At 48.9% G+C, this 27,678-nt stretch overlaps 3 protein-coding genes and 1 long non-coding RNA gene across 4 annotated transcripts in view; 1 reads left to right on the top strand and 3 right to left on the bottom strand.

The window, feature by feature from the left end:
• Window positions 1–6,924, top strand: part of LOC119360732 — a 15,274-nt gene extending 8,350 nt beyond the window's left edge. Inside the window, exons 7-10 of the mRNA XM_037626248.1 lie at window positions 11–376; window positions 1,176–1,310; window positions 1,502–1,543; window positions 6,787–6,924. Coding sequence (XP_037482145.1) covers window positions 11–376; window positions 1,176–1,310; window positions 1,502–1,543; window positions 6,787–6,924 — 681 coding nt within the window. The remainder of the gene's footprint in view (window positions 1–10; window positions 377–1,175; window positions 1,311–1,501; window positions 1,544–6,786) is intronic.
• A 1,692-nt stretch (window positions 6,925–8,616) lies between these two features.
• On the bottom strand, window positions 8,617–10,854 carry LOC119362797. Its single transcript, XR_005173629.1, has 3 exons — window positions 10,518–10,854; window positions 9,418–9,549; window positions 8,617–9,095 (listed from the first exon to the last, which is right to left on the bottom strand). It is a non-coding gene; the product is annotated as an uncharacterized LOC119362797 (long non-coding RNA).
• A 3,383-nt stretch (window positions 10,855–14,237) lies between these two features.
• Window positions 14,238–15,744, bottom strand: LOC119367452 (peroxidase 2-like). Its single transcript, XM_037632960.1, has 2 exons — window positions 15,271–15,744; window positions 14,238–15,171 (listed from the first exon to the last, which is right to left on the bottom strand). The coding sequence occupies exons 1-2, from the start codon at window positions 15,496–15,498 to the stop codon at window positions 14,383–14,385; spliced, it is 1,017 nt and encodes a 338-aa protein (XP_037488857.1). The 5' UTR covers window positions 15,499–15,744; the 3' UTR covers window positions 14,238–14,382.
• A 7,034-nt stretch (window positions 15,745–22,778) lies between these two features.
• On the bottom strand, window positions 22,779–26,035 carry LOC119362795 (pyrrolidone-carboxylate peptidase-like). Its single transcript, XM_037628062.1, has 6 exons — window positions 25,880–26,035; window positions 24,330–24,604; window positions 23,651–23,755; window positions 23,505–23,552; window positions 23,125–23,381; window positions 22,779–23,037 (listed from the first exon to the last, which is right to left on the bottom strand). Exons 2-5 carry the CDS (start codon window positions 24,594–24,596, stop codon window positions 23,142–23,144), a joined length of 660 nt encoding a protein of 219 aa, XP_037483959.1. The 5' UTR covers window positions 24,597–24,604; window positions 25,880–26,035; the 3' UTR covers window positions 22,779–23,037; window positions 23,125–23,141.
• Window positions 26,036–27,678: the final 1,643 nt, after the last annotated feature.

Raw genomic sequence — 27,678 nt, 5'->3', positions numbered from 1 at the left:
TTTTTTGCAGAAGCTCTTCTTGGATACAACTAGGCTGCTAGCCAAACATACAGATAATTTATTAGATGAGGTCTGCAAATACATAATTGATGGGAAGCTTATCCAGACGGCTGTTTTGCTCCTAGCAGCTCAAGAGCAGATCCGTGGTGTATCTTCCAGCAAGAAAGACTGCAATTGTAAGCCAGATGGGTTTTCTATTATCACTAACTGTGTTGTGGGCAAAATTACCGCCATACAATTCGAGATGTGTCATAAAGGACTGGAACTGGAGCCATTAGAGGCTAAAAAAAGACTTTTCGATATGACACTGACACTTGTTCATGTAATTTCCCAAGCTGGTGAAGCTCTTGATTCTTACATTCGGGCTCATCCCAAGGTATCAAACTGTTTGTACCAGTTAAAAGACCACCATTTCCTACTTTCTACTAAATATGTACATGTCACTGCATTCGTCTGATCAATATAAAAATGCTAGAAATTGCCGATATCAGACCTATTTATGAGGACCTAACTGTTATCTAGCATTGTGGGATATGAAATGAGAACATTTGCTAGTTTGTTCCTCCTGATACTTTTATGATACTAGATAGCTAGATAAACTACTGTCACTCCCTAAAACAAGATATCATGCAGAGAGTAGATGTTCTTAAGCATGAATTTGAGGCAGTATGTCTCACCCTTTTGAGCCTGCGTGTGGTCTGCTGTCTTCAGTTCAAAAGCGTTAAATATCAACAGATTGCACTTTTAGAAAAAATGTAGCAAATTATATACATTCCTATTCATATGCTACTAGTTGCAAAATCAAGTAAATTTTATATTTGTAAACATTTCTTTGCTTTTTTGCTTTTTTAATCACCACATTCTTTAATAGAGATTATGTTCTAGACATTGATCTTCACCTTTTATGACCATGTCTTAGTAAAACAAATATTAGAGTTAGGAATTTTTATGACAAATCCAATGGTACCATTTTCAACTTCGTGATACTCAAGTATTTACGAATGGAGGTAGTAATTGATTACGTGCTCCATTGCAGTTAATACTTTTTATCATCTCTCAGTATTATTGGTTAAATCATGGTGCTCATACACAGCCCTACAGCTATGTGGTTACCCGTATTCATACATACAGGAGTACCACCATAGTGAACTATGCTAGAAAATTGTTCCATTCAGAATTGTTTAAAAGGAGAAATCCAAATAGTATCCCAATTCAGAAAGTTCGAGAAAGATTCTATCCCAATTCAGGAAGACGGAAATTGCTGGTTGCTTCTTTTGTATGAGCTTCTTTGTAAAATTATTGGATTTTCAGTAAGAAATAAAAGTTCTCGATGATTAATCACAGTGAAACTTGCCTTCTATGTATGTTTCTTTCGTGTTCTTTTTAATTTTGTATAGGAAGCAACAGTCAACTAAATTTCTGTAATAGGATCTTGTTGGTTCCTTTATTGGATCCCTAACATTATCATTGTTGAAGCTCATGTAATTTGCTTGATGTGCAGCTGGCCGCGTCATTCTATCAGGACCGGGCTCTAACATGGAAGGTGAGGAGAATTCTGTTTTGTCTTTTCACACTTCCGTTTTGTTCTATTTTTCTGACAGGAAAGAGCATGCAATTCTATTTCATTGATGATCTGATATCCATTTCTTTAACCTGCTATAACTAGTATTTTCTTTAGACTGAAGGGATTTCCAGCCTATTCTCCTCTTCAATTTGTTATAGCAATTTGTGAAGGATTGCCTTTTTTGTCTTGTTAGTACGTATCTAAGTTTTCCTAGTGTCATATACCAGTTGTACGTTTATTGTGTACTACCTCCGTCCTGGTTTATTGGTCCCCTTCATAATTTGTGTCAAATTTTGACCATAGATTTAACTAACAGAATGTTAATGCATGTCAAACCCGTGTAGACGGACGATGCCGTCGAAGAAGGCCCGGGCCACGGACGCCGCCGTGTATGGATGGCCGAGCGCTATGAAGTGGGCGTACTTGGAGAAGCGGTCGACCACCGTGAGGATGACCGACTTGCCGTCCACCTTGGGAAGGCCCTCAATGAAGTCCATGGATATGTCCGCCCAGACCTGAGATGGCACCTCCAAGGGCTGGAGTAACCCGGCCGGCCTGAGAGTCTCTGTCTTGTTGCGCTGGCATGTCCGACAAGACCGCACCCAGTCGCGGACCAGGGCGCGATCGCCAGGGATGTAGAAGTCGGCGCAAAGACGATGGAGAGTTTTCTGCATACCCTCATGACCCGCCGAGTGGGCGAGCTGTAACACCTGGTGACGGAGATCATCCTGCGCCGGAACAAAGACCCGGCGCCCATGGAGGAGCAGTCCGTCAGAAAAGCGCCAAGGCTCCTCCAGGTCGCCGACCGTGAGCTGCTGCTGAAGACGGACGGCGTCGTCGGCCGTCGCAGTGGCGCGGCGAATGTCGGTGAAGAGGCCGAACGTCGGCCCGGAGCGGATGCATAGGGCCGCCCCGGCGGACTCATCAGCGGAGGAAGCGAGGTCGGAGTCGCGACGGGACAGCGCGTTGGCCACGGTGTTAAGGCGGCCCGGCCGATAGTCGACGGAGAAGTCGAAGCCGAAGAGCTTGCTGATCCACTGGTGCTGCGGCACGGTCGACAGCCGTTGGTCCAGCAAAAACTTCAGGCTGTAGTGGTCGGTGCGAATCTGGAAGGACCGTCCCCACAAGTACGGCCGCCAATGACGAACGGCTTGTACAAGGCCAATGAGCTCCCGCTCATATGCTGTCAGCTTAAGATGACGCGGAGCGAAAGGCCGGCTGAAGAAGGCGAGGGGCCCATCGCCCTGATGAAGCATGGCGTCGAACCCTGCGCCCGAGGCGTCATAGTCCACCACGAACGGGCGGTCGAAGTCGGGCATCTGGAGGACGGGGCCCGTTGTGAGGGCCCCCTTGAGGGCCTCGAACGCCGTTGTCGCCTCGTCGTCCCAGGCGAAAGTGTCTCGGCGAAGCAACCGCGTGAGGGGCGCCGCGATAAGCCCGAACTCCCGGATAAATTTCCGGTAGTAGCCGGCGAGGCCGAGGAACCCGCGGAGAGCCCGCGGCGAGTGAGGCGTCGGCCATGCGGAGGCGGCTGCCACCTTGTCGGCGTCCATAGCCACCCCGTCGGCCGAGATGACGTGGCCCAAGTAGGCCACCGAAGGCGTCCCAAACGAGCACTTCGAGCGCTTAAGGTGGAGGTGGTGCGCTCGAAGCTCGTTGAAGACGGTGGCGACGTGCTGGAGGTGCTCGGCCCAAGACGCACTGTAGATTAGAATATCATCAAAGAAAACGAGCACAAACCGGCGTAAGTAGGGCCTGAGGACGTCGTTCATCAAAGCCTGGAAGGTCGCCGGGGCATTGGTGAAGCCAAAGGGCATCACCAAGAACTCGAAGTGGCCGTGATGACTCTGAAACGCCGTCTTGGCGATGTCATCCGGGTGCATGCGCACCTGGTGGTACCCCGACAGGAGGTCAAGTTTGGTGAAGAAGCGTGCCCCGTGGAGCTCATCGAGGAGCTCGTCGACCACCAGAATAGGGAACTTGTCCTTAAGGGTGACAGCATTAAGAGCACGGTAGTCGATGCAGAAATGCCATGTGCCATCTGACTTGCGGACGAGAAGCACCGGCGCGGTAAATGGCGAAGTGGAGAGCCGGATGATGCCTGCCGCGAGCATGAGCGCACACTGCCGCTCCAACTCATCCTTCTGCAACTGTGGGTAGCGGTAAGGCCGTACCGCCACCGGCGCGGAGCCTGGCAGAAGATGTATACGGTGATCGTACGTGCGTGCGGGCGGCAGCCCCTGTGGCTCGGTGAAGATGTTCACGTGCTGCTGGAGGAGGCTCTCCAATAGTGGGTGCTCGGCCGTGGCGGTGGTCGCGGCCAGCTGGAGTGGAGTGGTTGGGGCGGCACCTCCAATGCCGTCCCACTGAATGCGGCGGCCCAACCGCCAGAAGGTCATCGTCAGCGCGTCGAAATCCCACAGAATAGGACCAAGAGTGCGTAGGAAGTCGACGCCGAGGATGAAGTCGAAGCAGCCCAAGTCGATGTCGGCGCAGGTGATGGTGAAGTGCTCGTCGCCGATAGTGATGGGCACGTCGCGGGCGAGCCCGTGGCAGCGGAGACGGTCGCCATTAGCGACTGTGACTCGCAACTGCTCACCGCCAGTTGGCTGTAATGCAAGGCGCCGCATGGTGGTCTCCGGCAGAAAGTTATGCGTGGACCCTGTATCCACTAGGGCCACCAGGCGCTCGCCCTGGATCATGACCGGTAAGAGCATCGTCCGTTCATCACGGATGCCGGCCAGCGCGTGTAGGGACACCACGAGGGCGGTGGCCGGGGCGGGCGCGGGTGCCGCTGCGGGCTCCGCAAGGGCTGGAGCGCCGAGGCCATCCTCCAGTGTCTCCTCCTCAGGCTCGTCTGTCGTCTCCAGGTAGAAGAGGCGGGGACAGACATGCCCGGTGCATAGGGCGCATCACAGTTGAAACACAAGCCAAGGCGTCGGCGTTCCAGCTGTTCCGCCTGAGTGAGGCGCCTGAATGGCCGCGTCGGTGCCGGGGTGGGTGCCGGGGCGGCTGTGGACGACGTCGGTGCTGCCGGAGACGGCCGGGGAAGCTGTCGGCCCCCACGTGACGCGGATGGACGCGTTAAGGCCTGGGCGCGCTGCTCGAACGCCGGGCATAGTACATGGCCGTCTGAAGGTCTTGGGGCCCCTTCATCTCGACATCCACACGGATGTGGTCGGGAAGGCCGCCGATGAAAAGCTCCGCCCGTTGTAAGGCCGTCACACCGGGCGCGTGGCACGCCAGGGCCTGGAAGCGGTCGGCGAAGTCCTGCACCGTGGAGGTGAACGGCAAGCGGCCCAACTCGGCCAAGCGGCTCCTGCGGACCGGTGGCCCGAAACGAAGAAGGCACAGCTCTCGGAAACGATCCCACGGGGGCATGCCGCCCTTGTCCTGCTCGAGGGCGTAGTACCATGTCTGGGCAGCCCCGCGGAGATGGTAGGAAGCCAGCCAAGTACGCTCTGACGCGGGTGTGCGCTGTCCGCGGAAGAACTGGTCACACTGGTTGAGCCAGTTAAGAGGGTCGCCGGAGCCGTCGTATGTGGCGACGTCGATCTTGGCGAACCGGGGCGGCTGCTGGTGTGGCGCGCCCTGGCCCACTGCCTCGGCGGTGCGTAGGGCGGATGATGGTGCGTGGTCCATGGTGGAAGGCCCAGCGTAGTTCCCGGTGACGCCCGACGCCTCGGGCTGCAACGGGAAACCGGACGGCGGACGGGCCCCCGGGTAGGCCGATGGCGGCCCGTGAAGCCAGTCGGGGAGTGGTGATGGCGATGACGGAAAGCGTACCTCCTGGATCAGAAGCCCGCTCGGCGACGACCGGCCCAAGTTAGGGCTGGGATGGGGCGGTGGAGGACCCTGCTCCGTGGCTGCTGGAAGTGACGGCGCGGCGGGAGACGGCGCGGATGGCGCGGTCCAGGTGGGCCACTGCGGCCCTGTGGTGGCGGCGAGTGGCGCGGTTGCCGTCGCGAGCGGCGGCGGCCATTGTGGCCACGGCGGCGGTGCGGCCGCCGGGGCGGGGAGCGCCGGGTAGCCTTCGGTGATGGCCCCCGGTACCGAGTACCACGGCAGCGCCTATGGACCCGCGGCCAGGGCGGGATGTAGTGGTGGAGGCGGCCCGTACGGACTTGCCAGGTAGAGGCGGATGCCCTGGACCGCGGCGACTAGGTCGTTGAGGACGCCGGCCATTGCCTCCTGTGTGAACTGCTGCGGCTGCGGGGGAGGTGACGGCGGCGGCGTATGTTGGACGGGGGTCGGTGGCCGCCCGTGGCCTGGCGCGGTGCCGGGCGCCGGGTGGGTCGGCGCCGAGAGCGACGCCGTAGCGCCCGCCGAGAGCGAGGCCGTGACGCCCGGCGCGGAAGCGGCGGAGGTGGAGGAGTTGGCGGCAGCGGCGGTGGTGGAGTTGATGGGCAGCGGCGGTGGTGGCGGCGGCGGCGGAATTGGAGGTGGCGAAGACATGGTCGAAACCCGGGTACCTGATACCAAATTGGTAGGACTAGGGTTCCTACCGGCTCTACTCCGTAGGTTATACGGGCAGAACAGCGAGGGTTGGGGGCGAGGGCGGCGGCTCCGGCGTGTTGGCGCCGTCGCGAGGGAGAAGAAGGGCGGCGGCGGCTAGGGCAAGGTGCGGCTAGGGTTTCCGGCTCCTCTAGAGCCGGGCAATATGATAGAACTATCTTTATTGCTTGATCTCAAACGATGTCTTACAACTAGTATTTATAATTTTAGCCTAAGATAACTTGCCTAAAATAACTTGCCTAAGATAACTTGTGGGTCAAGCCCCTAATACTAATGCCCGGTGGGCCTCTTCCTTGTATAGACCAAACCGGTCATAACAGGATTCGTATTTGAATGTAGTTTCGAATGGTATAATCTTCGGTGACATGCATTGACATTTTGTTAGTTAAACCTATGGTCAAAATTTGACACTAAATACAAAAGAGATCAATAAACCAGGACGGAGGTAGTACCTGCCTGCTAATTCTTGTGCTTTTGGTAATTTATTATATGCAAGTGCTACGAAGTGCACTGAAAGTGTGTACTAGCCATGGAGTGGTCTGGCTAAAACTTAAACCAAAGTTCTCCTGAATATTTAATATGACGATATCACATGTTTTCTGTTCTTCGAAAAGATGTTCAACACATGCGCTAAATTTGATTATTGCTTTTTCTAAATATCATATGCTATGAAATGTTAATAGAATGAGGTACAATTGTGAATGCAGGTGCCCTATATAATACCAGTGTCCCATGTGGAGGTCCTTGAACGTGTCTCGTTGATATTGAAGGATTATGGTCTTTGTTCTGGAGAAGGCATAGATATTGGAAATCTGTACTGTTCTGCACACCTTTTCATTTCTTAGTTGACCATAATTTTGCATATGTATGATGTTCTTCTGATTATTTCTATTTCTCGAAGCCGCCTCTATGAGAACGTGGTGTCCACTGAAGAGCTGCCTCACAAACTTGGTATGTGAGCGTGTGTGTGCGTGCTATGTGTTGATTGAATTGTTTATTTCAACATTTGGGAATATAAACTCTAATTTATTCTGTGATGGAACTAAAGTAGGACCGATGGCCAGGATCAAAGCAGGCACAGATGATTGTTTGGAAAATGTAAAGGTAACTGAAATAATTATGGTAATCCCACTCCCCGTGCCACACTGCCTTTTTTGGCCATGATTTATTCCCAAATCTGTTTGCCATATTGGGCGCGTAATAACGTTCTTATTTATTACTCCCTCGTCCCATAATATAAGAGCGTTTTTTTACACTACACTAGTGTCAAAAACGCTCTTATATTATGGGACGGAAGGAGTAGAATGTTGGTTCAAGCACACACAAAATTGGCATTTTGCAAGCTCAACTGCTATGTCCTGGGGACAGTTCTTATTGGCACTTGCTATTTTTAAACATGCATGCTCTTCTTACTGCCACTGAATATTTTGTTGGCACCACTCAGTGTTGTGTCTCCAAGCTTGTTATCAGTAACTTAAATTATTCCTCATTTTCCATAGTCCAAGTTAACTTCTGAAGCAGCAGCTGCTGCTGCTGGCTGGTATTGGGATTTCTAACATGTAAATCTTGCTTGACTTATGAGCCAGGCTAAAGGGAAGAAAGGTCCTCGAGGATGGGAGCTCAAATTGGCAAGGAGAAGCTTCTTCCCATACTGGAGATCGGTGTTAACGTCCCAGTTTCAGGTGAAGGAGGACATCAATAGCTTCAATAAATCAACTAGACACGTATCAACTGTCATGGGCAGAACCCCGCGACTAAAAGTTAATTGTCAACCCAAAAGGCTGTTTTGTACAGCGGCGTTCACGCTCTTGAAAGTGTTAAGGAATGCATGAGGAGCAAGGTATGCCATGAGTTCTGTTTTTCTAGGTCAAGTTTGTTAACGTGTGATGTGCATCTTACACTGAAAATCCTCGTATGACATAGGTTTGTAGGTTTAGTTTTGTCAATTGAACTTATCAAGGTTTGTGGGATTGTTGCGTGTTATGGTTGCGCCTGCGATTTTGTATGTTTTGTGTTTGCTTTTTTGCTCACCTGACATTTCGAGGCAAACTATATTGGTGAAGATCCTCGGTTAATCTTTCTGCTATGTGCACATGGTGTAATCTTATTCGCAGTGGCGGAGTGTAGTGGGGACCAAACCAAGGAGAAGGGCTACAGGTGCAAAAATAGAAAAAGGAACCTGGGCCATTGGATCATTGGTGGATGGCACAGATTCAGGTGGATGAATCTCAGCCACTTAATGTATATTTTACGAAAAAAAAAACCTACTAGCAACTACTTATAAAACAGAACATTTGCATCAACCACCTCAAGTATTTCATCTCCCTCTCTATTCATTTTGTCCAACGACCCTTATGGAGTCTGCAGTGATGAAGATGAAGCCACATATCCTATTAGTTATACTGCTTTAAATCTTTGCTCGTATCTACTTCATCAAAACCATGCATATTTCAGTGCATTATTCGTGGCTTTTACTACATCACCAATTATGCAAAAAGAAGCTGGATACAATTGTCAGTGCAAAATATGACAGTATGTATCACAAATATGTGAGTACATGGATCAAATTAAGCCACCCTTTGAAGCATAACTAAACATCAGACTGGACAATCCCAGATTGAGCATATCACAAGCATACATATCTTGATGAGACATGGTAGCACTATTTTTAGTACATGGCCAGCAAGACAAAGTATTAAGGACTAATATGATCATCACTCAACAGGCATTGCTATTTAAAACGATAAGATCTACTATCTTGACGGTACATAACAGAAAAGCTCTAGCATTTCCCTCCAGTTCCACTACTTGCTCATCAAACTTCTTTGCTGGGAGAGACCACACCAAGCAAACACGATTCAGTTGAGCACAGACAAGTACAGATGCATGATCAAGAACAGAGTTATATTTATCCTGCATAGAACTTCTCTCAATTGTCAGAAAGGGGAGACTTGAATAAAAGCTTCTTCGATCCATCTGTAGTCTTGTTATTTCCTGTTGTCAGAGCATCATGCATCTACAAATACAAAGGAAAAAATATATTTTACATTACAAGGAAAGGAATAGGAAAATTATGTTCTCATTGTGAAGTAGGAACGATATATGTCCGTCCACATAACAGCTTCTACTATAGTACTTTTTATTGAAAAGAGCTCAATAATTTTTGTTCTAATACTCCACTAGGCCGTGGCATAAAGAATATATATATCAGCTAAATGAATCGTATCTAAGCTTGATTGGTTCACACCAAACAAATACGACTCATCTTGAAACATATAGTATTATGCAGTAATAGCAATGCAAAAAAATAGGTAGTCTACAAAGCAAGAAGCACAAACCTCTACTGTTGTGTCATTTGTTTCTTAGAGCATGTCCTTGCATCATGGAGCACCAGTTCCTTACAAATGCTGCATTTGCGTGCGACTTTTTGATGAATTCCAGGTCTTCTTTTCTTCTCGACGAGCTTCAATCTATCCAGCATACGGACAACAGAAATTGAGAAAATCAGCACCAATTCCAAGATTGCAATGTTAATGTTGCAAATTAAAAAGATACACAGAAAGAGAGTCTTCTTTTCTATATACAAAAGGTAAAAAAATTGCAATTGTTCTTTTTACAGTCGTAGTGTCATAAAAGCCGAATGAGTACGACCAAAAAGCTAATACAATTGTCTCACTAAACGAAAACTATCTTGATTTTAGTTTCAATGACATTACAAATAGATAGTGAACTATCATAAATCAGTGAAGTGGCACCTACTGCAAGTCTAACGAATTTCAGTCCTGTGCGTACAAGCACTTCACATGCAGGTAATTTAACAGGTAGATGAGATTAGTTTGTTCCCGTGTACAATATCCGAGAAGAGGATGAGATTTCAATATACAGAACTGCTCGAAAATCTAGTATAAGCATAGCAAGCTTGTGCAGTGATTAATATTTCTGTTCATGTGTTTTCAGATGCATGATCACAATATTGTTTTGAAGAAAAAAGTGCTCCCCACTCCGATTTCTTGCTATAGAGAAAGAAAGAAACATCTAACGAACTCAATTCGTGTTTCAGTCTAATACTAGATGAAGTCTAGAGTAACCCCTGGACTGGGCAAGCTGAGAAGGTATCGGATATAGTGCCAAACGAAAGCAGGAGAGCCGAGTAGGCCAACACTATAATCAGTACGAAACCAAAACAAGAGAAAAATCCATCGCTTCAGCTGATTGGAAAGGAGCCTAGCATCGATCCACCAAACTTGCCATCAGCGAGTAGCAATATACAATACCACAACTACTAATCAACATGCCACTGCTAGACCGTGGGACGTATAGACCAAGAATAGAGAAATCACCGAGATAGCAAGTTCAATTTACAATTATAACTGTAAATAGTGTTCATAAAATAGGAATCCAACGAACATTAAGCATCACCCGAGAATGAATCACTCACCGTCAGGGTCGAGGAAGAAGACCTGGCACGTGTGGCCGTCAGGCTGCATCCACTCGGGCACGTCTGTGCTATGGGTCTTCCGGCCGGCTACAAATCCGTCGTAGTCCGGCGCGATGAAGGCGAGGTGGTGCCCTGGGGGAGTGGACCTTGGCAGCGGCTGCTGGGTTGATGTGGAGAGCAACGTCGAGGGTGCCCGGGAGGCGGATCCAGACGACTTGCGAGCCGGAGTACCGGGAACGGACTGCGAAAGTCGACGGCGTCCCGCCGGATCTAGATCGCCGCCACAGTGTGCAAGAGATAAGGGATGGGGGAGAGGGGTGACCCGTCTGCAAAAATCAATCAGAATTGCCGGGACCTTTTTGCAAAAGTTAGATAACAGTGGATACAGATCCCACACTTCAACATGTACCATCGATCTGTAATCCAACGGACCAGGTTCCTTTTTCTATTTTTGCACCTGTCGCCCTTCTTCTATTGTAGTCGCTCCCCCCAAACCAGGCCATGGCTTGTCTTTGTCTTTAAATCTCTTCTTAGGAGTTGGTACGGATTTGGCCCAAGAACCAAATCTTTTTGGAGGTATGACGAGCATAATATCCACGATTGAATTGAAAATAGCACAAGCTTCGGCAAATTTGGCAAAGAAATGACTAGTTGGATAAAGAGCAAAATTAAAACATATACAGGTTAAACTAAGTAAATATTACTCCCTCCGTAAACTAATATAAGAGTGTTTAGGACACTATTCTAGTGATCTAAACGCTCTTATATTAGTTTACAGAGGGAGTACATAACAAGCATTTCATTCTAGGGTTGAGTTATTTTTCTAAGGTAAAAAGGGAAGACCGATTCAGAATCCTTTTTCTTCAGACTTCCCGAAACACAAAATACCCCCCTATATTCGCACTCTCGGTGCTTTTAGTTTAGAACATCAGCTGTCTGGGATTCAGATCCACCGGGATGTATTTCATCACAACTTGTAAATGAATGTGCTATCATAATCATATGATGAATAAATCCATATTCCCGTAAAAGAATGTACTGGTATCTGAATTGCCTCTGGCACTTTCACTTCAGTAAAATAGTACCCGCTCCGTCGAGAACGAACGTTTGGCTCTCGGCCTCCATGGAGGCCTTTTTAAAAAAAAATCAAAAATCAAACTTTTCTGTTTAAAAAAATCTGAAAAAATGGTGTAGTAAACAAGGATGTTATGTGTATGTGTGTAAAATTTCAGGATGAAAAACGTTGAAATGCGAGCTGTACAAAAAAGACAAATTCATGACTTGGGAAGATGAATAGTATCATGTGTTAAAAAGCCTCAAATTTGTCTTTTTTGCACAACCCTCATTTCAATGTATTTTGCCCTGAAAATTTACACACATATGTGTTATGCTTTCATGTATATCTGTATTTTTTTCAGAATTTTTTGAAGCGTAGAAAATATGAAATTTGACGAAATTCAAATTTTTCAAAACCGAGCTCCATCGAGCTCGGCCTCCAAAGACAATATTTAGTCCCATAATATAAGAGCGTTTTTAACTGTTTTAGCTTGGAAAATGTTCTTATATTATGAGACGGAGGGAGCACAAGATTAGAGCATCTCCAGCCGTGCCCCCAACATGGCCTCCCAGACGATTTTTTTGCGCCGGCGTCAAAAAAACGGTCTAGTCACGTCCCCAGGAGCCCGTTTTTCGCCGGCTTGGGCCGAAATCAGCGCCGGCGGACCCAGGCCGAACCCGGCGCGCTGGGGGCGCCCGGGGGCGTCGGGGCGAGTGGTTTTGGCGCGAAAGAGCCGCGGGCCCGCCAAGTCAGCGAGACGGCCACTTCGTTGCCCTAATCGCCTCGGTTCCCGCGGGAATCAATGCCAAGGATGCCGCGCTGCCGCCGCCGGTCAGCCTTGCCATTGATTCCTCACGGCCGGCGTGTCACGGGGCGGCGCGGCGACGCCTCCCTTCCCGCCACGCGTACACACAGGCGAAGCTATATAAGCCGGTGGCCTCCCTCGCCTCTAGCCACACCAGCCCTAGCCGTCCATCGACCGCCGCCGAGCTCTCCCTCTCCCGTGCGCAGCCGCCGACGCTTCTTCCCTCTCTCTCCCTCTCACTCCCAAGCCCGATGGCCGCGCGTTTCCTCGGCAACGCGGCGGCGGCCAACGGCTTCGGCCGCCGCTCACTTCACGAGTGGGAGGCGTGGCTCCTGTTTAAGGCGAACATCTCGGCGCCACCGAACATGCGCGCCAGGCCGACGGGGTGGAGACTCAGCAATGGGGGAGTGCCCATTCCCCTGGTGCCCAACGTCGAGGCGCGCCCCGCCTACTTCGTCGCCGAGATCGACCGCGTGCGAGCCTCCCTCATAGAGGAGCAGCTCGCCCTCCCCCAGTACGCCGCCGACAACCACACGGCGTGGGCAGCGTACTTCCAGCGCCGCCAGGAGCCGGGGCTGGCGTCCACCAACGGGGCGCCGGTGGTGGGCGGCGTCAAGAACAGCGAGGGGCGCCGTGTGTGGTGGGGCACCCCGGGCCGCACGCTCGACGGCGTGCTATCGTACCTCGAGGGCGGCAACGAACCGCCGCTGGCATACCCTGCCACGGCGACCGCCTCGGCCCACCGCCTGCGCGGAGGGCAATGGATGCCCAGGAGGTTCGGTTCCTCGTCGACTTCCTCCTCGCACTCCTCCTACCGTTCTTCTTCTCACTCCTCCGGCTCGCCGGCGTTGCTCGGCGTCAAGGCCGAGCCCGCAGCGGAGACGCCGTTCGGCCGGTGCACTCGCAGCGCCAGCATCGTCATAAACGAGGGAGGCCGGCGCGCCTCCTCGTCGGCTCCTCCGCGCTTCATCAAACCAAAGACAGAGCCGGGGCTCGTGGCCGTGAAAACGGAGCCAGGGCTCCCCGCCGTGAAGACGGAGCACGGCGACGTGGAGCTCAACGAGGAGGCGGCCTTGAAATGGGCGCACGCGACTATCTCAAGATGGAGAAGGAGCGCCGGTGCGCCGCCCTGCAGCACTACGAACAGCGCCGTCGGGGCCGCGACGAAGGAGGCTCGTCGTCCTCGACGACAGCAACGACGACGATGCGCCGCCACCGCCACTAGTCTGCCATGGCGACGCTGGGCAGGGGTCCAGTAAGGGCGGCCGCGTCAAGGAGGAGAGGGCCGCCGCCGCCGACGGCGGCGACTACGCCGCGTTTAGCGACTTCTTCGCCCCTTAGTTGTAGTTTTGGCCTTTTTTTAGATAAATTTGCTATGTAAATTGCCGAACATGTCTAATATATGCCAAGTTTGCCGAATTTTAGCCGAGTTTAGCTGAACTTTGCCGAATGTTTTTTCTTAACTTAAACGGCGTCTGGGGGCGGCCCTGGGATCGGCGGCTGGGAACCCACTCGTCCCCAGACCGACTTTTTGCGCGGGCTCGCTCCCCGACGGCGATTTTACGTGCCTCCTGGGGGTCCAACAGCCGGAGATGCTCTAACGAGAGTATCTAGCACAAACTTTGAAACAAAATAATAATACTATAATTATTTGTCACTTTTTTTTTGGAGCTTGTCACGCATGAGATTTCCTTTCGCGACAACTGGAGCGGCTGCCCTGCCCGTGAGACGCACGGAAGTGTTCTTTGTTGTCCGTTGCCAAAGAGCGAGCGTCAGAATTCAGAAGTCTTCGGAGAAAACAATCAAAACATCAACACCAGAGAATATATTTTATTCATTTTTGCGTGGACAAATCAACGAATCAACAGACGAGACGGCGAGCTCGCAAGAACGAAACCAACAAATAAAGAACTGAAAATAATGCTTCACAGGGTGACGGGAACGGGACAAATCATATATGGAACAATGGACGCGTGCACAACGGCACCATACGTTAATGGCTTTCAGTAGTTGACGACCCTGCAGTTCGCCCTGATCTCGGCATGGCGGCCGGCCTTCTTCACGCCGATGCCGGCCATCTTCACCATGGCCTTCGCGAACTTCTTCTCCCACCGCCCGCCGACGCTCGCGCTGTCCCGCACCATCCGCGCCGCCTCCGGGGTCTCCAGGAGCGCCGCGTCGGAGGCGAGCAGCACCCTGCGCTTCAGCACGTTGCGGTAGTACTGGCTGTCCAGCTCCGTCGGGGTCACCGTGTCCTGGCTCACCGTCGGCTCGTCCTGCTCCTTTCCGTCGGTGCTGTTCCCCGCCCGGGCGCACCTCCTCCGCAGCGACCTCGCGAACGACGGGTCGATGTCGGCGTCGGCGTCGACGGCCGTGCGGCCCGCGGCGAAGGTCGAGCAGCGGGCGTGGCCGACGGAGTGCGCGCCGGAGAGCACGACCATGTCCTCCGCGTCGAGGCCCTGCCTGGCGAAATTGTCGACGAGCTCGGTGAAGCTGGCGGACGCCGGGGGGAGGGACGGGACCGTGTCTGAGGCATTCGAGCGCCGGCCGTCGAGGCGGCCCGCCGGCATCGTGAAGTCGACGCGGTAGCCGCTCAGGAGGTAGGACGCGTCGCGCGCGGCGAAGGCGACGATGTCGGCGCAGGAGACGGTGCCGGGGCACGCCTCCTCCACGGCGGCCTTAGCCGCGTCGATCGCCTCGAAGCCCCGCAGGCTGTGGAAGTTGGGCGGGCCGAGCTTCTCCGGCCGTGGGTTCGACGCCGTCGGGTCCAGCAGCACCGACGCGTCGCAGCCCTGCGCACCATTACACGCGCATACGTGTCAGCAACTCACTGAGCAATGCGAGTATTTGCTAGTGCGCGTGCATGCGCATGCTTGAATGTGTGTGTGTACCTGGACGAAGCAGTCGTGGAAGAGGAGGCGGATGAGGCCGGCGCCGACGCCGGCGTCCGCGGCGACGGCCTCGCTCACGGCGGCCCTCACGATGGACTCCGCCTCGGGACACGTCTCCTCGTAGTACCCGACCTCGAGCTCGGGCACGTCGTCGGGGGCACCTCCGCACGCCGCAGCTAACAGCAGCGCGCATGCCACCAAAATCGCAAGCTCGGAACTGGCAGCCATGGCTCTTGATCAGCAGCTACTTGCTGCTCCCGAGCTAAGCTGAGCTAATCTCGCTATTATCACCTAGAGATCGACGGATCAAGCGTGAGTGAGATGAGGTGTTCTTGGTGAGGAGAGCCAATTTATAGGCAGGGGTAAACATTTCGCATTGTGCGCAGTGACAATGGCTACAACGACTCTTCATTTCTATACGATTTTGTTACCGAGCTGTGGGCACGAACGGCGCCATTGACGAGCGAGACGTCGAGCTCGAACCTACTGGCAACTTCAACGCATGGAGGTCTCCCCCAATTCCAAGCAGATGCCTCCAAATGGCCGGGAGAGATGGCCTCCAGGCTTCCACATTCGGAATTCTTTATGTCAACTGAACTAAACACAGTGCGTGGCTAGAACATTCCGAGCAACTGAATCGAGCAGAGCGATGTGTCCATCATGATTGGGACCGGCTGTTGGCGCCTTGTGAACGGAGAACAAAATTACCGCGTCCTCCGGCGGCGTCTTTGTCAGGCCGACGTGGAGTCCGACGAGCGGGGACGCCACGGCGGCAGCGGCTGTGGTGGGAGTGGAAGACGGCGGCAGGGACAAACCCGACAGAACCTGCGCCGAGACCGGCGGCACACGACCGAACAAAACAGGCGTGACTGACACCCCGTGGAGCAGCTTGCTAGTACTCCGAAGGTTCTGATATCTGAATTCTGAACTCCATGTATGAGTAGGGAGAGCATCTTCAGAACTCTGGTCGTTTGTCGGAATTCAGAACTCTTTTCTTTTTCAAAACGGAGACAAAAGATTTGTCTCATCCGTTAATTAAGAAGAGCGTAGAGTTTGTTACAAACCACCAAAACACGACATGAACTATTATTCTCGCGACATGATCGACCCTAACTTCTTTGCTCTGGCGGTGACCCAAAAATTTGCCTCGGTCATGATGTTGTTTAGCAAAATTGTTGACGGCGCGCTTGTTTCATATGGCCCACGATATAAGCATGGTAAGCGAAGCCCGTTCTACTTGGTGCCGGCACCGGTTCTACTAGCTTGCCCACCGATCCTTTACGGAGCCCTCCAAATGCCAAGAGGCCACTCCAAATCCTCAAGCCCTAGCTTTCCAATGACCAATCCCCAAAGCCTCAAGGTGTAACGACATTAAAATAAGAGGTGTGTGCTGCACTCTTGTACTCTCTTGCAGAGAGGGCAAAGCCCGCAATTATCCATCCCCACTTTTTCAACCTATCGGCGGTCCAAATTCAATCTTGAATAGCCAACCACGTCCAAAGGAGAGAAGGCCATGCCAAGGAATTGCGTCTTGTAAGCGGAGGCCGCCGAATAGTGCCACTAGTCGTATGCTTCCACACAATGTCATCCTTGACGGACTCATCAAGTTGCGTCTCGTGGACAAGCTTCCAAAGGGTGAAGAATTATCGGGTGTGCTCAACAGAGACAACTTAGAGTGTTGATCTTGAGAATTCACACCTTGTTCTTTAGGGCACGCACGCCATCCAATTCTTTCTCGAGGAGGCATCGAATATGAGCGGAGCAATTTCCTTAGGCTTGCGTCCAAGAAGACAAGGAGAGTCCCAAAATGGAGTCCTCGTCCCGTTCCATATGGTGATTGTTGTGGAAGCATAGAACACATTTAGATCCTCCGCATCACACGGATTTCCCATCCCCACACACATCTTGCTTGGTTCCTTTCATACATACCAGTCACACTTTCAGGTTTCAAAACTTGTTTTTGGTAAAGGTCGCAAAATAACTAAATAAATTGATGAACCCATCACACTTTCAGGTTTTGGAACTTGTTTTTTATAAAGTTCACAAAATAACTAAATAAATATAATCTGGGCATTTGCGATCTATGTGGAAATTACAAAATGACTTTCTCACATAAGTTACAATATAAAAAATACATAACTCTTTCTATAGGAATTTGTTTTTGTGCTCACATATAGGGGTGGAAACGGATTGGATGTGGATGACTCTACGGTTCTATTATGATTTATAGGTCATTTTCTATGGTTTTCTTCCCTTTTTTACCTAAAATTCATGAAATATTATTAAAATTTGGAAAAATTTTGGAATTCATGAACATTTAAGATACACGAACAATTTTAATTCAATAACATTATAGTTTAGGATTTTTTTTAAAAAATCATGAACATTTTTACAATTTGTGGATATTTTGAAGTCATGAATTATTTAAAAAATGTGAACATTATCTAAATTCTTTAAAAAAATGAAATACTTTCTTTTTTAATCTTTGAAAAAAATCCAATAGCCATTTTTTCGAAGAAACCCAACTGGAAAATCAAACAGGAGCGAAGTTCCGAAAATTGCTCCTAAAAGTCACTTAGAAAAGTGCTCAACGGAACACCTGAGTGGGCAAGATTTGACGTGCAGACAGCTAGTTTAGCTTGGGCCTCTCTTAGTCTTATCGGTTATTTCTAGAAAAAAAAGATTATTTCTAGATGGTCACTCACTTTCAAGGTCCATGGTTTAATCAGAATAGTTGGAAACAAAGTGACGAACGTTTGCATACCACGTGGGAATTTGTGGAATAGTAGAGACCAAATCCCAAACCCGAAAAAGCTCAAAAAGCGTGGTTTTATGAGCCTATATAGTACTCCACATTAAGAATCAAAAAAAGATTGACCAAGCCAATGATGCCTTGGCTGGTCTTTTTGGATGATCAGCCCCACTGAAACTAAGACATGACCCGGACTCCCAGGGGCGGTGTGGTTGGTTCGAACTTCGGACCCTGGTCAACCCACGCCTGATGAACGCATGCAGAACAAACGCGTCCTCAAGCTGTCGTGACATCGTCGACGTGTCGTGGAGCAATGGCGGCTATGGTAGAAGCAACAGACGGTGGCAAGTACATCCTGTCATCATGACGACCATTTACCTTGTGGTGATGACAAAGGTGGGCGACCACCACTGGAACAATCTCAACGGGTCAAAGGAGGGCGCCCCGGTTGGCATTGAACGTGAGGCCGGAGCTAGGGGGCGAGCAGGGGCCACGCCCTCCACCCCACTCCCCCTGCATCACACGGATTTCCCATCCCCACACACATCTTGCTTGGTTCCTTTCATACATACCAGTCACACTTTCAGGTTTCAAAACTTGTTTTTTGTAAAGGTCGCAAAATAACTAAATAAATTGATGAGCCCATCACACTTTCAGGTTTTGAAACTTGTTTTTTATAAAGTTCACAAAATAACTAAATAAATATAATCTGGGCATTTGCGATCTATGTGGAAATTACAAAATGACTTTCTCACATAAGTTACAATATAAAAATACATAACTCTTTCTATAAGAATTTTTTTTGTGCTCACATATAGGGGTGGAAACGGATTGGATGTGGATGACTCTTCGGTTCTATTATGATTTATAGCTCATTTTCTATGGTTTTCTTCCCTTTTTCCATTATTTCTTTTCCCTTTTTACCTAAAATTCATGAAATATTACTAAAATTTGGGGAAAAAATGGAATTCATGAACATTTAAGATACACGAACAATTTTAATTCAATAACATTATAGTTTAGGATTTTTTTAAAAAAATTCATGAACATTTGTACAATTTGTGGATATTTTGAAGTCATGAATATTTTTAAAAATGTGAACATTATCTAAATTCTTTAAAAATGAAATACTTTCTTTTTTAATCTTTGAAAAAAAATCTAATAGCCATTTTTTCGAAGAAACCCGACTGGAAAATCAAAGAGGAGCGAAGTTACGAAAATTGCTCCTAAAAGTCACTTAGAAAAGTGCTCAACGGAACACCTGAGTGGGTAGAAAAGTGCTCAACGGAACACCTAAGTGGGCCAGATTTGACGTGCAGACGGCTAGTTTAGCTTGGGCCTCTCTTAGGCTTATCGGTTATTTCTAGAAAAAAAAGATTATTTCTAGATGGTCACTCACTTTGAAGGTCCATGGTTTAATCAGAATAGTTGGAAACAAAGTGACGAATGTTTGCATACTACGTGGGAATTTGTGGAATAGTAGAGACCAAATCCCAAACCCGGAAAAGCTCAAAAGCGTGGTTTGATGAGCCTATATAGTACTCCACATTAAGCATCAGAAAAAGACTGACCAAGCTAATGATGCCTTGGCTGGTCTTTTTGGATGATCAACCCACTGAAACTAAGACATGACCCGGACTCCCAGGGGCGGTGTGGTTGGTTCGGACTTCGGACCCTGGTCAACCCATGCCTGATGAACGCATGCAGAACAAACGCGTCCTCAAACTGTCGTGACATCATCGACGTGCCGTGGAGCAATGGCGGCTATGGTAGAAGCAGCAGACGGTGGCAGTACATCCTGTCATCATGACGACCATTCACCTCGTGGTGATGACAAAGGTGGGCGACCACCACCGGAACAATCTCAACGGGTCAAAGGAGGGCACCCCGGTTGGCATTGAACGTGGGGCCGGAGCTAGGGGGCGAGCAGGGGCCACGCCCTCCACCCCACTCCCCCCTGCATCACACGGATTTCCCATCCCCACGCACATCTTTCTTGGTTCGTTTCATACATACCAGTCACACTTTCAGGTTTCGAAACTTGTTTTTTGTAAAGGTCGCAAAATAACTAAATAAATTGATGAACCCGTCACACTTTCAGGTTTTGAAACTTGTTTTTTATAAAGTTCACAAAATAACTAAATAAATATAATCTGGGCATTTGCGATCTATGTGGAAATTACAAAATGACTTTGTCACATAAGTTACAATATAAAAAAAACATAACTCTTTCTATAGGAATTTGTTTTGTGCTCGCATATAGGGGTGGAAGCGGAGTGGATGTGGATGACTCTTCGGTTCTATTATGATTTATAGCTCATTTTCTATGGTTTTCTTCCCTTTTTCCATTATTTCTTTTCCCTTTTTTACCTAAAATTCATGAAATATTACTAAAATTTGGAAAAAGAATTGGAATTCATGAACATTTAAGATACACGAACAATATTAATTCAATAACATTATAGTTTAGGATTTTTTTAAAAAAAAATTCATGAACATTTGTACAATTTGTGGATATTTTCAATTCATGAATATTTTTAAAAATGTGAAAATTATCTAAGTTCTTTAAAAAATGAAATACTTTCTTTTTTAATCTTTAAAAAAAATCCAATAGCCATTTTTTCGAAGAAACCCGACTGGAAAATCAAAGAGGAGTGAAGTTACGAAAATTGCTCCTAAAAGTCACTTAGAAAAGTGCTCAACGGAACACTTGAGTGGGCCAGATTTGACGTGCAGACGGCTAGTTTAGCTTGGGCCTCTCTTAGGCTTATCGGTTATTTCTAGAAAAAAAAAGATTATTTCTGCCTTGGCTGGTCTTTTTGGATGATCAGCCTCACTGAAACTAAGACATGACCCGGACTCCCAGGGGCGGTGTGATTGGTTCGGACTTTGGACCCTGGTCAACCCACGCCTGATGAACGCATGCAGAACAAACGCGTCCTCAAGCTGTCGTGACATCGTCGACGTGCCGTGGAGCAATGGCGGCTATGGTAGAAGCAGCAGACGGTGGCAGTACATCCTGTCATCATGACGACCATTTACCTCGTGGTGATGACAAAGGTGGGCAACCACCACCGAAACAATCTCAACGGGTCAAAGGAGGGCGCCCCGGTTGGCATTGAACCGGGGTATCATAGACAAACTGCCACAGTTTTCATACGATCAGGACAGTGAGCTCAAGCTTTGAAGCCCATGTCTCAGCCCACCACGGAAACAAAGAGCTGAGTCGCGTTTTGGCCCTTTTGGAAGCTGAGGAGGTCACGAGGGGGACCTGACTCCATCGTTTCGGCGCACGACTAGCCGCCTGGGGCAGTTCGGCGAAGGGCTCGTACAAGGCACATCGGATCAGCGCCGGCGCGGACGACCGAACCTATGAGTCTGCGGCCAGCCAAAAGCAACCGCAACTAGCAAGAAAATTCCCCGGTGAGTCTCATTTGATTGACTAATTGGTACCATGAAATTATACGGGCAAACTAATTTGTATTACAGTGCAACCGCGGAAAGCCTTGGCCTCCTTCCTCCATTTTGTTAGCTAGGAGATTTGGAAGGAGCGAAATGCACGTGTGTTCTGGACCAAGGCGGCACCGGTGGCAGTGATCGTGCAAACTATTAAGGAGGAAGCATCTATCTAGGCTCTGGCAGGTGCCAGACATTTGCGTAATTTGATGCCGCGAGAGTAGACCTTTGCTCCTTTCCCTCTTTTTGCGGGGCTGTCATGTAACAAACTCTTCTCCTTATTCAATGAAAATAGCAAATCTTTGCCTCGTTTCAAAAAAAAAAAAATCGTATTACAGTATTAGGCTGCAGAAATTCTTGATTTAGATGGAATTCCATTCTTGTTGCTTTCGGTATCTGAATCTTTTTGAATTTAAGTAGAGAATATCAGGGCTTTCTTCTTCTTTGATTTTCCTTGGGGCAGAGGATAAAAAAAATAGATTTCCGACATAGCACCTGCAATATTAGGATTATAAGATTTAGAAGGGGAAGGCTGAGGAGAGTGATCACATGCATTGAAGCAATCTCAAGATTCAGAAACGATCAAAATAATTGTACAGGGAGAAGAAAGAGAGGAGAGCCACGGAAATAGGGTAAACGCAAAGAGACAATGAAAAGCAATCAAAGAGGGCAGGGAAGAATGATAAATTAGGGGCAACCATTTCATTTTTATCCCACAAATATGTACTGTAAATTACTAAACTAGGCATAACCTTCCGATTCTCTTGTGGATTTAATTCGTCACCGATCTTGTGGATTTTACTGGGCAAACCCCACCCGCCCTCTCCTTGATTTTTGATCTTCTTGGTAGTCGCGGAGACAATTTTAAACTAATACAAGTGTAATTTTCTTGCATTGTTGATTGACCATATTGTCCGTAGTTCCGTACTAAACCATCATTTTTTTTCTTTATCATATTGGCAATGCAATGCTAGAATTTTTGTGTCTGTTGTGCCTTGCCCCATGCTCAAATTCTGGCTCCGCCCCTGATTGTACGAACGCTTGGACACCTTGCTCCAAAGAGCTCATCTAACACTGCATTTGCAGGATACACTGTACTGATCATATGCAAAACACAAAGGAATGAAGAAAGAAGAACAGAGGGGAAAAGTGAAGACTCTGCCTGTCAAAGGAGATGACAGTGGTATCACAGATACAGCATCTGAAGAACAAGAGGTGAAAATATGGCTCTGGAATCAGAAATGTGAATGACCACCATTCACCAAAGCATCGGAAATGCAAGAACGGAAAAAACACGGCATCAACAAATTGCATCGCACACGCTGCATCTACTCCAATGATCTGTCAATTTTATTGGAACCAGGTTTTCATGCAAGTTAAGGACATGTAACTGATGGCATGCAAGCCGGCATTTCACACACACTCTAAGCATCGTTTTTCTTTTTCTCTCCCCTTAAATACACCCTTTTTGGAGCAAGATCTGACCAATAGGCGCCAATCACCACACAATCTTATTCAGTCTGCGTCCAACTTTACATCGTCCAGGTCAAACCGCTGACCTACAGGCAATGAAACAGGTCAAGGATTTCAATCAGTTAGCCAGCTCTTTGTAACAAAATGGGGTCGAAAGGTTAGGTAAAGCCCACCTTTTAAGTTGCCGTTCCTAGTTCAAGCTAGCAAGAGCTTCGACGAGGGAAGTGACGAAATGGATCTGGACCTCCTCGTCGACTGTCGAGAAGAGGGGCACATGCACAAACAGAGACTTGATGCCGTGCTGCTCTGCAAACCGGAGGGAGTGGTAGTACACATAGTTGCACACGAATCTCCCCGCGTCATCCGAAGGCATCACATCGTAGCCTGTCTTTCGGAGTGACTTGGTTAACTCCTTCACTGGCAGTGTAGTCTGTGTTGACCATGAAAAGTTCACAGAAGCACGATTAAGCATAAGAAGATCAGTACAGCAGGATTGCAGTTTCTAGCTTTAATTCAGCAAGCACCCATCGTATATGAACAATCTGGCATTTACCTCTCTTGTCCGTGAGATGCTTCCATCAGATGGCACAATAGGCACTCTCTGCATGGGAACAAGGAAGCTGGTAAAATGAAATGCAACCAGAAGATCTATTCAAATGCAGAACAAATGAAGGGTTTGTAATCTGACAACAACGCAACCTGAGGTTTCCACCCAAGCTCATCTGGGCAGCGGAAGGTGGCTTCATTCACAGCTTGATTCTCAAGAGCAAACCGTGATGCACCACTATTTACCCCAAAGTGGACCTGAAAAATTATCCGTACAAAAGATATCTTAAGCAAAAATGGAAGCACACTAAACTTTTCGTATCTTTCAGAAAACATCACAACTACAGGATGGCGGATATATGGCAAGTTGGCAACACTTTGTAGTTTATGAATGAATAATATACAGTATGATCCAATGAAACTCAAGCAATATTATTCCCCATTCTCATTTTCTGGAATGCATGTTTTTCACACATCTTGAAAGATGTAAGGTGTAAGCATGGCAGAGCATCATTGCATGACCTCCAACACTAGGTACTCACCAATTATATGCAATCCTAAATTACTGACAAGCACAAGCGTAAAAGGTCCAAGTGAAGCAAATAACTTCTATATCCAAGAAATCTGATAGAATTCAGAGTTTTGATTGGCAATGCAAGAAGATGCTTTCAGTTGAACTATAGATAGCATTAGTTTTAAACTCCAGGCTGAGAGTATAAGAACACATCAAACAATACAAATGCACATTTTAGCTGAAATTTAGAGGAAGATTGAGTCATCTAGCATGATCCTTGAAACAAATTTACTACTCAAGAGTTAGGCGAGCACTGACCCAAATTATTTGCCCCTGAGCTGATGACCCGTTCTCTCTATCTGCAATGGCAGATTCTAGAACTTTATATAATGTTCCAAGCGCCCCCTGCCCGGCTGTTTCGAGAATTTCGCAGCTTCCAAGTACAAGATTTTTCGGCAACCCTCTCTTTTCAATGAACGATTTAATGTTGGTCACAAGTTTCTCTGTCGGGTTCTCAGCAACACCATGGAACTTCTTAAATCCAGTAACATGTACAGTCACGATTGAAGGCCCTTCTGATCCCATTTACCCTTCTGAGAAACACAAAACAACAAGGCTTCTTAATCCAAAAGTTCAAAGGACCAACAAATGCATAACTTCTAGGAAGGCACGCACTTTACCGGACACAACAATGTGTCAATACCATCAGTGTGAGCTTAATAAATCCTACTACATGAGGTGGAAACTACTGCAGGCAGTTCCAACTGCCCCCAGCAGAACTACTCATGCATAAAACATGCACGGAAGTTAAAATGTCCGCAGGAGAGCGACGAAATGCAGTAAACAGTAAAAAGAAGGATATTGGACACTCTGCAGCTAAACTTTAAACAACAACCAGATGATTAATTTTAGCAAGCGCCGTCCCCTAGATAGAAAACACACACACGGACAGAATCTTCTGAAATGATAAAGCAATCATTGTTCACACTTCTCAATATTCTATTGAGAAGCGAACAACAACCTTGCGGAACAAACAACAGCATCTCACGGAAAGCAAGAGATAAGCAGGAACTAGTAAGTGGTAGGACCTAGCTCCTGATTGAAGTGATGAGATGAGAACCTCATCCAGATTCCAAAGCGACTCTAGACAAACGCAAGATGCAGCCCAGACCAGACCACCGGACCAAGAGCAAGAACAACACCCCTGCCCTGTGCACATCCGAGTTAAAAGCTCGCGCCAGACAGCGCATCGGCTAAGCATCAGCAGCCGTTAGCTCACGCAGGACAACACATCGGCTAAGCATCAGCGGCTGCTGCACAATTGCATCCATCCATGGACGGGGAAATTACTCGCGCGGGCATAATCAAGCATGGTGGAATCCATGTGCACCCACAGAAAACACACAGGGAAAAGGAATAACATAAAGGCGCTTCTTTTTCTGAGCCTACTGCGGTGTGCGAATATTAGTCAACTCTAGCGTGTAGCATAAACGTCAAAATCAGCCGGGACGAGGAGCTCGGGGAGCCACACAGAGCAACAAACCCCAATTCTCCACTCCCCGACGCTAATCGAACGCCAGCCGTGAGCACGGAGGACCGACCGGCCGCAGCTGGAGCACCGCCGGCAGGCGAATCCGAGGGAAACCCGACACCTTTGCACCCGATCGCCTCGAATTCCCCCTCCCAGACCCCCCCCGGGACGGAATCCAGCAAAGCGAGCCCCAATTTCGCGAGCGAGCAAGAGGTGAAGCTGCGGGCGCGCCGGGCCTATCTACCCACCCACGGTCACCATCGGCGCGCGCGCCACACACAGAGAGGCGCACGCGGGCGGAAATCGCCGGAGCGAGCGGAGCGCGGGGAAGCCTCACCTCGGGGGGGAACCGGCGGCCTGGGGGAGGCGAGGGGGCGGATTGGTTCTTCGTGGCAGTGGTTGTGGTGGTGGGATTCTTCGGGGAGGGGCGAGGAAATTTTTTGGGCTGGGGAGGGAGAGGGTGGGGTAAGTCGCCTGCCCGTCCCTTTTAAAGCGCATCGCACCGCACCACGGGGAATAACACTTGTTGAACTGCGCAAGGGATCAGGGTGGGGGTGGGGTGGGGCCCGCGTGGCGGCGACGGGTGGTGCCGGCTTCGGTGGGGCCCGCTCGGTGGCTTGGTGCTCGGTGGCTTTGGTGTCACGGATCAGGCGCGGCAAATTTGACAAATTTAACCTATAGACGAAATCAAATCATAGAATGAATTATTCATAAAACTATTTCACGCGGCTGACCTTTTTGTATGACGCGCGCGACGAAGGCGCCACACTACACTGTGCAACGCCTCAGAGATAGGCGCTACACGGCCAGCGTCGCACACGTGTGATCAGAAAATTACTAAGTGGTGTGCAGCGCCTGAGAACTAGGCGCCACACTATACAGTGTAGCGCCTAGCTCCTAGGCGTTGCACTAGTGCAGCGCCTGAGAGCTAGGCGCCACGGGTCAACCGTCGTTCTCATTTCATATGACACACGAAGAGTAGAAGCGTGGATCGGAAGGATCAAACTTGTAAGCACACGAAAAAGATGATCGCCGACCGAATCAAGTGTTGGAAATATGAGCAATCTACCAAATGATTTGATTAACAGAAATAGTAGATAAAACATGGCTATCATAGAAGAGATAAAAACAAGTCATGCAATCTGACTGAGAGAAGGTAAATAGTATCTGCATATGTGAACTAGAATCGAACATATCTAGAGCGGATACTAGAGCAAGAAACGGTGGCAGAACCTCAAACAGAAAGAGCATGAGGACGTACGGAACAACGGGAGAAGCATTGGTCTTGGGGTCAACATCCTCGCCTGCCATGTCGTTGAAGAGGTTGTCGACGGCGGGAAAGAAGTCGTCGTTGGGGAAGTAGTCATCGGCTTCCGAATCGTCCGTGATGAACCAGTCAGTAGTCACGCAGAGCGCTCCCCAAAAATCTTATCACCCTTCTCCCGTACAGGATCAAAGAAGTGGGGTTTCAGAGGCCTACTGTCCCGACCAACGGTGCACGCCGCAAGCCGGGATGGGGAAGATCGTAGCAACAACTCGGAGATTGGAACTCGGCGCCGAGAGGAAGATGATGTTATGGTGTGTCTCTCTAGAGAGGAGCGACCTCTCTTTTATAGGCACAGAAGAAGCAGGCGAACGGGCAACGACGGGAGGTCAAACGAAGAGAGGGAGACGAAGTGAACAGTCAGCAGCCGAAGGATGCGCCGTTCGTATTCAGTCTCCACATAGCAAAAAAATCAACTTTTGTGTGACCTTTTGTATACCCATTGTGCGTGGCAAAAATTTAGACATCGGCTCGGCTCATTCCCGCAACCCCGCGTCATGACGAGGCTTAGCGTGGAGGGCAGAGGAGGAGAAGCGCGCGTGAATATCCCTCTTGTTCTCATGCTCATACATGTGGGGAAACAACTTCCCTTATAAGGAGGTCCAACTTCCACCAAACTAGCAAAGTGGGACTAAACTTTAGTTCCACCTCTTGCCTTGCACGAATGGGCTGCATGGACCTCTAGGATTTATTACGAATTCTGAAAATGCTATTGGGCTGGCACAGAATAGACTAAATTTCAGCAATCCCCCGCAATATCCCAGATGCACACAAAATTTGGCTTTGGTTCCAAAACCCTGTTTTATATACCG

This window comes from Triticum dicoccoides, chromosome 2B, assembly GCF_002162155.2.
Source record: "Triticum dicoccoides isolate Atlit2015 ecotype Zavitan chromosome 2B, WEW_v2.0, whole genome shotgun sequence".
NCBI lineage: Eukaryota > Viridiplantae > Streptophyta > Magnoliopsida > Poales > Poaceae > Triticum > Triticum dicoccoides.
This window is presented reverse-complemented; position numbering and strand designations above follow the sequence as displayed.